The sequence below is a fragment of the Petromyzon marinus genome, chromosome 9 (genome assembly GCF_048934315.1).
Source record: "Petromyzon marinus isolate PM22_M1 ecotype Great Lakes invasive population chromosome 9, UKy_Petmar_22M1.pri1.0, whole genome shotgun sequence".
NCBI classification, from domain to species: domain Eukaryota; kingdom Metazoa; phylum Chordata; class Hyperoartia; order Petromyzontiformes; family Petromyzontidae; genus Petromyzon; species Petromyzon marinus.
In genome coordinates this window covers 17,594,596-17,605,841 of record NC_133675.1, presented here as the reverse complement: position 1 = coordinate 17,605,841, position 11,246 = coordinate 17,594,596, and the positions used below count along the sequence as shown (strand labels likewise).

Below are 11,246 nucleotides of genomic sequence, written 5' to 3'. Positions count from 1 at the left end.
TTGACTCTAAAGCAGAAACGACCTCTTTAAGAAGAATTATGGTAGCATGTGTGCAGGCTCCCCTATATGACATCAGTACAATCATCTCGTGCACAGGACAGGTTCCACAGAATTTGATGTCCTGGTGATCACCGCACCGATTACAACTCTGTGCAACTAAAGGATTACACTTATCACTAGTGTCGTACGAAATCGTGCCCTTATATACCTCACCCATCCATGTGCGCTGCAATTGCTTGTTTTATACAGCAAATCCTTCCCCCTTGCGAGTTTAGCTATCTTGATGGGCCGCTTGGGAGACAAGACAGAGATAAGACAGCGCATGTGTTCATCTGCGGCTGCACCTTCGCGAGTAGTTACGTTGTGTACAGGAATCTTGCAGTCAACCACAAATAGTTCAGCCGGCACAGCGGCGCGATCGGCAAACTGTACCTCAATAGATCTGGCGCAAAACCACAAAAGCTAAACCCGCGAGAAGGGTTTGTTGTATTCCAGATCCCCCAAACTGGATAAGTTCTCCCCAATTGGCATCCGCTCCCACAGTACACACGACACTAAACATGGGCTTAATGTTAACTTGTTCACTTTATTAGGACTACCCACAGCACTGTACCTTAATTTAAAAAAAAGATTAAGAGGCCAAAGACAGTATTCCACCACTAACTTTAAACGTCATATCACGGCTCCCCAAATATCATCATCCTTTGGCAAGGCAGCCAAGTGACAGCTTCCACCTCTACCACACAACAGGTCAAAGCCCTTGACAACGCAGTAATGGGCACAATGATAATTTTCATCATAACCTATTCACTACCACTCTTTGTGGCTCCCATCGCGAGGTTCCCTTGGGGGTGTAATCAGACAAGCGAAGCACTCTGCTTGGAGAGGCTGGTGCCGTACAACTCCTCCAACAGCCCGCGCAAGTACAGCAGCTCCTTGCTGATGGCGTCGACGCGCTCCCTGAGTTGCCTGTTCCGCGCCTGTTCCCCACTCATCGTCCCCTTCAAAGTATCGTGCTCCGTGCGCTTGCGCTGCCTGTAGCGCACGGCCGCCCGCTGGTTTTGCTGCTTCTTCCGCAGTCGACGCTCGCACCCTCCAGACAGTGCCGTGGCGGCTACAGTCAGCAGCTGCTGCCCCAGCAGTGCAGCGCCATCGCCTACGACCTCGTCACTGCCAATGGCACTGCTGCCAAGCGGTATTATCTGAGAATCTGGCCGATCGGAGGTGTCACTGCTATAGCCGCTGCTGCTGCTGCAGTGGTCGTAGCTTTTGCTGACGCCACTCTCCACCACGGTGCCACACTTTGGGAACCGTGATTGCAAATCCGACTTGCTTATCCACCCTGGAACATCAATGTGGCTTAAATTGATGTCTGAGTTTACCTTGGTGTCACTATCAATCTGTCTTGCTACCTCGACGGTACTCACTGTATCCGAATCTGTGGTGGTACTGGGAATAATGCTATTGTTGTGAGAGGAATAAACAATAGGGGAGGTGGGACTGATCCACGATGAGGATTCCAGCAAATCCAGGTCAGACAGCTCCATGAGTTCGGTGTCTTCGATGCTGGTGAACAGGGCAGAAACTCTGAAAGACAAATGCGACACGAGAAGTCAGTGCACAATGTGGACTCGTAACATTTACAGGCAGACCTCGCTGAGCACAACCCCATAGACGTCAATTCATTACAGCGCTGTTTGTCCTTGATCATTTTTGTTACAACAAAAAAATAAAATAAAAACATCTACAAAGTGTTTACGAGTGAAAACACGCAGCAGCGCTGGCCGAGGAAACGTACCCACCCCCATTATTATTATCTCAGCCAATGAGAACTACGCATGCTGTGAGCCAACCAGACCCCACTCCCGGAGGTTCGATTACATCACAATTTGTAGTCACAATTAAAAAAATTTGGCCAGGTAGGAACTCCAGAGACTGAAAGTGTCAAGCTCCACCTAAAAGAAACCTCACCACAGACATTTAGACTGACGGGATTACTTAGATCACGGAGGTCCTGGAGCTCTCTGAGAATAACCCAGAATATTTTAAGTTGCTGAGCACTGAGAATGGACAATGAGCTTTTGAAAGTCAGTTTCTATCAATAGCTAGCAATGGGAGATCCAGCACCCTCATAGGTGTTTGTTGGGATTGAGAACTGAGGAAGGTAAAATCCTGAGTATTCAAGTGAATTGTATGTACGATAACAAAGCTCCCAAATAGTCAAGTCAAATATCAAGGCAGACCTCGCTTAGTGCTTGAGATACATTCCTGGAGAAGTGAGGGCTCATCAATTCAGTGCTAAATGGGGTCATTACACCATTGTATATTACATGGGGGGATGTGTTCCCGACGGCGTGATTTATTCCGTATGAGCAATACCTGAGGGGTTCATTGGGGTATCGGTAATAGCATTAATAATACAAATGGTAAACATTTCATAAATAAGAACAATTATATAAGTATTAATTATGTACTGTATTCACAAGTGCATTCTCCCATACTCCTTCTAAAAGGCAGCGCTGGGAAACGAGGTTGGAGGAGCTGCTGCTCTCCCAATCCAGGCCTGAGCAATGGAGATGGCTGTTAGTCAAAATCTCTGTGGTGAGGTTTCTTTTAGGTGAAGCCTATGTATATATGTTGAACTTATTTCGCACCGTATGTAGCCAACCGTGCTAATCGGAGGAAGAACAAACTAAACACAAAGAAGACTATCCTGGTCTCGTGAGTTTTCACATAGCTAAACACACTGTATTAACATTGGAGAAAAATAAACAAATGTAACGGACCAAGAATTGTGATAATATAATTTAATAATCGGGGGTAGGGTCTGGTTGGTTCAGAGCGTGCGTCGCTCTCATTGGCTGAGCGAATGATGGGGGCGTGTACGTTTCCTCAGCCAGCGCTGCGTGTTCTCAATCGTAAGCGCTCTGTAATGTTATGATTCTTATTTTTTTGTAATAGAAATGTTCTACAGGACACAGTGCTTCAACGAATCGGAGGTCTACAGGGTAGCGCTAAACAAAGTCTGTCTGTAGTTAACTTTATGTACGAAAATAAAGCTCCCAAACAGTCCAGTCAAGTGATTTCCTGCTTAAATTAAGGGTTAAGGCAGTGTTCAGTCTCCCGTTTACAGTGGAGTCAGTGGTAAAAAAATCACATACCTAAGGAGTGTATCCGCAGGACAACCAATAAGTACATTTCTAAACCCACAACTCATAACCTAGATTATTACGAGTGCGCAATATTAAAACATTGTAAGCTCTATGAAACACTTATCTTGCATTTTCTACTGAACTGGTTAAATGTCTGCGAAGAGTCAAGAACATCGCGTAGCGGCAGTAATTTCCAAGCCGATGGACCGCTGAGTAGGTGAGTGGGTGGGTAGGCAAGTTCCAAGCAGATCGACCCCACAAAGTCCTGTTAAAATTTGAACTTCTTTTGCACCGTACATAGCCAACCGTGCTAATCGGAGGTACAAAATAATGATAGGCAATAAACCACCTAACCAAAATTTGAACTCACAACCTTCCGTTCCCTCCACTGCTGAACCAAATGTCCAGGTTACGCAGTTTCCACCAGCAGCACCCCAGCTCTCCACTCACCCAAGATCGAAGGGCGACTCTTCTTCGGTATGGTCAAGCTCCACGGCAACATACTCTGTCCCGTGGAGCGACGACGGTTCCAGCAGGGAATCGAGGCACAGAATTCCATTAGTCGAGTCGCCCATCAGCTCGTCCACAAGCAGCTCCAGGTCAATGGTGTCAACCAGTGAGTTGCCCCCAATCGGACTCAATAATGGAGTATCATAAGGATCTGGGGAGCAAATGTTTACACGCAAATAAACAGATGATCCAGTTATTGTTTTAAAGAAATTCGTACTAGACAGAAAGTTCGACCATTTCGGAGTCACATAGAGTGAAATTCCTGCTAACTGCAGCCGTCTTAGGTACAGAATAGAGGTCGGATATGAAACAAATTGCCGTTTAATGCACATTCACAAAACGCACGTAACATTTCACATGCGTTCCTGAAAAACAGCATGTAAATTAAATCGCGCTCTATGAAGACAATTTTTGCAAAGATATACATGTTATAAGGAGGGGGGGTGCGATATCGAATAAAAATACTGTGAACGCTGCACTTTCCGTCGTTTTAATGCAGGGGGCGCTGCAAACCTACGCACCCCCTGCATGGACGGAGGCATAGGGACAGACATTCGATAACGTTGGAATCGATCTGCAGATGGCGGTCTTCTCGCACAGCCAGCTCTATATTGCCTTATCTCGATCCCGCAATCCCAAACAGGTGAAAGTCCACATAGAACCGAATCCCCAGCAAGGCCATCTACTTAACGAGAGAAAATTCACACGAAATATTTTTTCAATTAAGTCTTCCAGATGCAAAATGATAAGCTTTTAATGAAGAAATAAAATTATCTAATTCAAAATATAATACAATTCAAAGATATTTCATTTTAAAACTTCAAAACGGAGCATCGAGGGCTTGCGTGAATGCGTCGTTCGTGTTAAAAAAAAATCGTGACTTTCCTGGCCGAAGGCCGTAAATGGTTGTAAGCACCACAGGCGCCCCTGAACATCCCCTAGTAAAGTATAATTTGAGCCCTGGATTTACTAGATACGTATACATTTAATATTACAAAAATGACTTAAGGACAAATAATAATTAAGATAAAAAGATTACGACTTACAAATATTATTGGAGCAACTTCAAGGCTTCTTGAACACTTCCGTGTGCTGCTTCAAGTCAGATCTAAGATGGCTATGCCCATCCTGTGTTTCACTATAATGCGGTTTTGTGCATTAGGGAACATGTTTTGCACAACGCGGGAATGCGCCCGGAATAACGCGGAATGCACACCATTATAACGTGGTTTCTGAGCGGTCGATGATGAACTTTCTTGAGCTGCATGACTGAGCGAAGTGATACAGTATGCTGAATGATCCAGTAACGCGGCGGCGTACCCTCAGTTATTTGTCCCACCATCTCACTGCGTGTGCATACATCGTATTTCGCCAAACTTTTTCGTGACATTATTTATGGGCAAAATGTTTTAACTTCACTTGTATTCGCTTAACGCGGCACTTTTCATGAACACTCTGCTATCGTGTTAAACGAGGACTTACTGGATAATACAAAGCAATAGCAGAGTGGTAAGGTGACTGAGCGCCGGTGAGCCGAGTGTTTGTGGAAGTGAATCGGTGTTGATGGTGGTTAGGGGTGTCACACCATGCCGGGCTTCCTCCCACGTTCCCAGCAGCGTGGGGGTTGGAAAGTCACCGCTGCCACACACCCTGCGGTCAGGGGAGCGAGGGGGCTGGGCTACCCCTACGGCTCCCTCAGCAGGGAGCAGGGGGCACACGGGCCTGGCCTCCGGCAGCTGCTCCTCCAGCCCAGGCAGCAGCAACAGGCGGTCGTCCACGTCCATGATGAGAGACGACAGGAGCCGAGACATCTGAACTGGTGTCTGCCACAAACACAAAGATCATCCATATAGCCTTAACATACTTTTTGGGGCAAGTGCTGTTAGCGAGCACCGATGAAGACCGGCACGGCACACGAGGGGGTGGGTGGCCAGCATCTGTGAAAACGAGCTTCATAGTTCATCAGATTCCTCCAGGTTAATCTGAAGAACTACTGTGCCTGACCACCAAGATTATCCCATTTATAAATAAACGAAAAACCTACTTATTTCCTAGGATGTTAGATAAACTAGAGATGTTTTTGTTTCTGTACGGCATTCTGAAGCCCTTTGTTGGGTCTGCTATGCCTTATAAAAAAACGTTAATAATGTGAGTCAAGTATGCGAACCGTTACACCAATGGTAGTGGCTCCCCCCTTTATTTTTCATGGAAAATTACGATGCAAATAAAACATTTTCACAGTCCTGATCACACAACACCAGTGACGCACCTCTTGCTGCGAATCTCAGCTTGGGGCGGTGTCGTGTGATGAAGATGAAGCCACGTCTCCCAGCGGCGTCTCCCGAGGCCTTGGCCTCCTTTGTGAGTGCTGCACGGCGCCTCCTGCACCACGAGAAATGGTCGCGCCAACCACAACAAGCATGAAGCATCCAAGAAAATCAACGAATTGATAACAAAGACAAATTTCCCCCGTATAGCCTTTACAGACTGTTGGGGCAAGTGCTGTTAGAAAGCAGCACCTATGAAGGCCGGCACAGCACGGACAACTTTAACAACATATTTAAGATATGTTTGGTATTTGAATTCTGGGGAATGTAGAGGATGCAGGATGGTGAACGCAACTTGTAAGTTTGGAAGAGAATATGGCAGTACAGCAAACCCTTGCCCATCAAGGGGGTTACGTTCTCGATAACAGCTGCAATTGGCAAATCTGCGATAGACAAACTCAAAGGCATTGTGGGAAAACTATGGTTAGTTTACAGTTCGTAATACGACCTCTGCTTTATTTTACGTTACCCTGCACCAACCCAAACATTACAGCAAGTCTTTAAAATGTAAAATGATTAATATGTTGTAGTGTTACAATATAACTTTTAAGGGGCCGTCCATAAATGACGTCACGCGATTTTGGACGATTTTTGACCGCCCCCCCACCTCGTCACACGGCGTCACAAAAAGTCAGACCCCCCCCCCCCTGAAATGTCACAAAGCTCTGCTCCCCCCCCCCCCCCCCAAAATAAAACATTCTTCAAATCGTAGTGTGTATTTAATGTGGCGCTGCACTCTGATGTTGTAGGAGAAAACATTTATTAAAAAGTCTATTTAATTAAGTAGAACGTATTGTCTATAATTAAAGTTGCGCATTTTGATGTGACGTCACATTTCTCAAATGCCCGCCCCCCCTCGTCACACACGTCTGACCCCCTCCCCCCCCCCGGTGCATGACGTAATTTGTGGACGGCCCCAAAGGTAAATGTATGCAATTCTAAAACGTATTTATTATATACGAGAGGGTGGGTGGCCAGCACCACGCCCGGCCGCCTTTGCCCCCCCAGTGGCGATGTTCACATACCACACCAGTTACTCGTTAGAGGCTGAGTCGACCTAGGGGAGGCCCAGGACCGGTTCAAATAATCGTCACCGGTGGTGGCCGTGAGCGGGAATCTAACTCGGGTCGCCGGGTTCGTAGCACAGCGCGCTAACCACTACACTACCGCTCCCCCGACACACACGCGCGTCCATACACATACACGCGCTTGCTGCAGACACACAACTTTCAGGGTGCGTACGGCAGTAAACGACTGAAATAATAAATCAATGCTGCGCAAAGAACGCCTTAGACTTGCAACACATTTGTATTTCACTTTACCGGCAATCAGCAGGCACACTCCGTTACAATTCCGCACACGGGTCACATGACAGATGTGACGTCACAGCTCACTTGCCGTGCAAAATATATCCATTCTTGAGCTCCCTCCACCCCCCCTAAAAAAGTGTATTTTTATAATTTTTGCATGGTGTACAGTCTGGAGAGTACCCACATGGCAAATTTAAAGTTTGTTGCATGTCGGAAAGTACGCTAAACATTTTGAACAGACACACATTCACAACTTTGCCTTTTATATATATGGAGATTACATATGTACCGTACATGCATGTGCGTGTACGCACGGTACCACAACAGTACACGGCGCGTGTGCTATACGTATGTGTACAAAACACTAATGGAAGAAAAATCGTCGGCGGTGAACCGCACTGGAGGCTGGGAACACCACGTGACCTGGGGACCCGCGATGGCCCGCTTGGGAGACAAGACGGCACACGTTTGTTCCGCAGCAGCTGTAGCACCATCGTCATCGCGAGCAGTGCAGTTACGATGCGAACTGGAAACTCTCGGTCAACCGCGAAGTGTCGAGCCGCCACAGGGTCGCGATCGGCGAACTGTACCTCACTAGTTGTGTGCAAAACCGCAATGGGTAAACCCGCGGTTGGCCGTACGCTGTCGAAATAACAAGGGGAATCAGAATATTTTATAAGAATATTTTAGACTGGAAGAATCCATTGAGCTGTAAAGCTCTTTTTCATGCATGTGATGTCCAGCAGGGGCGAGTGAGCAAGTTACAATACTAAAAACGATATGGATCAAGGTTATGAAAACTAACTTTATTGAACCATCTTCTTTGGTTCTTTCGGTAGTCACGTAGAATGAGAATAAAATAATCAATTGATAAAATAAAATAACACAATAATATTCTCACGACGTTTCGGCCACAACACAAGCGGCCTTCATCAGGTGAAGGGGACGAGACTTTACCGAAAGAACCAAAGAAGATGAATCCTTGCAGTCACGAAAGCTTTAAATCGAAATTTAACTTTATTGAAGTTATATAAATCTATCGTGCGTGACAGCGCATCACAATACAACAACCCCTTTCTTTCTCGTGGGTTTAGATGGTGGTTTTGCGCTAAATGTATTAAGGTGGTAGATTGCGAAGGCTCTGGCTTTTAATGTGATGGCTTGCAACGGTTACGTCGCTTGTAATGTCATGGATTATGAAGATTATGGATTGTAATATGAAACTTATGGAATATGAAGATGGGTTGTAATGTTATGGATTGTGAAGATGATAGGTAGTAATGTTGTGGATTGTGAAGGTGATGGGTTGTGATGTTGTGGATTGTGAAGGTGATGGGTTGTAATGTTGTGGATTGTGAAGGTGATGGGTTGTAATGTTGTGGATTGTGAAGGTGATGGGTTGTGATGTTGTGGATTGTGAAGGTGATGGGTAGTAATGTTGTGGATTGTGAAGGTGATGGGTTGTAATGTTGTGGGTTGTGAAGGTGATGGTTTGTGATGTTGTGGGTTGTAATGTTGTGGGTTGTGAAGGTGATGGGTTGTGATGTTGTGGATTGTGAAGGTGATGGGTTGTAATGTTGTGGATTGTGAGGGTGATGGGTTGTGATGTTATGGATTGTGAAGGTGATGGGTAGTAATGTTGTGAGGGTGATGGGTTGTAATGTTGTGGATTGTGAAGGTGATGGGTAGTAATGTTGTGAGGGTGATGGGTTGTAATGTTGTGGATTGTGAAGGTGATGGGTTGTGATGTTGTGGATTGTGAGGGTGATGGGTTATAATGTTGTGGATTGTGAAGGTGATGGGTTGTAATGTTGTGGGTTGAGGGCGATGGGTTGTGATGTTGTGGATTGTGAAGGTGATGGGTTGTAATGTTGTGGGTTGTGAAGGTGATGGGTTGTGATGTTGTGAGGGTGATGGGTTGTGATGTTGTGGATTGTAAAGGTGATGGGTTGTGATGTTGTGAGGGTGATGGGTTGTAATGTTGTGAGGGTGATGGGTTGTAATGTTGTGAGGGTGATGGGTTGTAATGTTGTGAGGGTGATGGGTTGTAATGTTGTGGGTTGTGAAGGTGATGGGTTGTAATGTTGTGGGTTGTGAAGGTGATGGGTTGTAATGTTGTGGGTTGTGAGGGTGATGGGTTGTGATGGATGGCTACTCACGCCATCGCCGTTGTCTGTGCCGCCGCTGCCGATGCCGAAGTCCGAGCCGCCAACGCCCCGCCGCTCAGATCGCCATCGCTTGGCCTTCCCCGGAGCGAAGGAGTAGAATCGGGACTCGGGGTGCAGGCCGGCAGAGCACCGCCGGAGGGAGAGGCGGAGAGAGGAGGCAACGAGAAGAAGACGGAACAACACCCAGAAAATGGCCGCGCACTCGATTCACCAACGTGGCATCACGTGACGTGGATGCGCCAATCAGACTCGATGTTGGGACGCCATCTTGTTTAGCGCAAATCACGGGGGGCACGTGACCCACTTTGGTTGACCAACGTGGAGGATGCGTCACGTGACGTTATTGTGGCCATGGTGAACTGCCATCTTAAATTTTGATTTAAAGCTTTCGTGACTGCAGTAATTCATATTCCTTAGCTCTTTCGGAACAGTCACGTTGAAGGGAAACAATAAAATAATCAAATACATATAAAACAATAAAAATTATCACGACGTTTCGACCATAACACAAACGGTCGTCATCAGGTGTGTCGGTTTGCATTAATGCCAACGTCGTGAGAATTTTTATTGTTTTATATATATTTTATTGTTTCCCTTCAACGTGACTTTACCGAAAGAGCTAAGAATATGAATAACTGCCATCTTGTTCAGTTCAAATCATGTAGGTTGTTGGTACCATCATTAGTCGAAGCGTTTGACATTAACACAGCGCCAAACAATACAATGGATGGCAAAAATGTATAGGATAGACGACGATTCCGGCAATAATCATTCTTTAGAGCATGCGCTATGGAATGTTGTTGTAGGAGAGATGGAGCTGAAGCAGTACAGGAGGATGTGGAGCTGAGTGGACTTGCCAAAGACCAGTACCAGTGGTGGCTTCTTGTGGGGTAGGCTCGTGGAGGACGCAATTGGGGGAGTGCCATTGTGCCAGGCTATGTGCCACATAAAACAATCCAATGCCCAATCCACAAATACGAAGGAGACATCACAGCCATACACTCTGCTGCCCCAGACCCGGTTGTGGTGGGCTGTGTATTTTACACCTAGGCCTGCAGTGCTATCCCGAAATTAAACCGCCTTCGAATAACCTCACCATGACACTAGGGCTATTATTAAATAGAGCTATTATTAAATAGCCCTAGGCTATTGTCATTCGACGTAACCAGCCCATATTCACAGTGATAGTAACCTTTATCGAGTGGAATAAAGTGATTTAACACGAGGCTCAACACCCATGACAGTTAAAATACACTAATTGCAGAGGCATGAATACATGGTGACTGAAACCATCAAGATGTACAACTATAACACAGTATGACAGGATGCTGCATCACAAATAGATATCGCATAGCCCAAATCAACGTCATTAGCAAAGAAACAAGAACAAACTCAAAGCAACCAGTCCGACCACCAAGCAAGCAAAAATGCCGTAAAAGACAACACAATTGGGATTCAACAGGATTCCCCACAGATTCCAGCCAAGCTGCTGGGCCTAAACGCACATGCCACCACGTACACTCACACCAGCAGCAACGATTTAAAGCAAGCAATAATAATAAATAGCTAGTAACAGGCCCGGCACCAGGATGAAGTCTGGCTGATGTAGATGCCATAAATCACTTTATGGCATCTACATCAGCCACACAAAAGAAGACGGTCGCTTTCCGCGTTGTGTAGAAAGTGTTCCCTATTGGAAGAACGCATTATGTGAACATGCGTTACTTGAGGAATTACCGTGAACTTTTTAAACGTGAGAGATTTTATTGACATCTGTGG

The 11,246-nt window shown here is 46.0% G+C and overlaps 1 protein-coding gene and 1 long non-coding RNA gene across 2 annotated transcripts; one reads left to right on the top strand and one right to left on the bottom strand.

The window, feature by feature from the left end:
- Positions 1 to 566: 566 nt before the first annotated feature.
- On the bottom strand, positions 567 to 9,750 carry LOC116940401 (uncharacterized). Its single transcript, XM_032950186.2, has 5 exons — positions 9,459 to 9,750; positions 5,932 to 6,044; positions 5,248 to 5,485; positions 3,603 to 3,813; positions 567 to 1,587 (listed from the first exon to the last, which is right to left on the bottom strand). The coding sequence occupies exons 3-5, from the start codon at positions 5,471 to 5,473 to the stop codon at positions 858 to 860; spliced, it is 1,167 nt and encodes a 388-aa protein (XP_032806077.1). The 5' UTR covers positions 5,474 to 5,485; positions 5,932 to 6,044; positions 9,459 to 9,750; the 3' UTR covers positions 567 to 857.
- Positions 8,410 to 9,658, top strand: LOC142924177 (uncharacterized). The gene is made up of 2 exons (XR_012941368.1): positions 8,410 to 9,312; positions 9,399 to 9,658. It is a non-coding gene; the product is annotated as an uncharacterized LOC142924177 (long non-coding RNA).
- Positions 9,751 to 11,246: the final 1,496 nt, after the last annotated feature.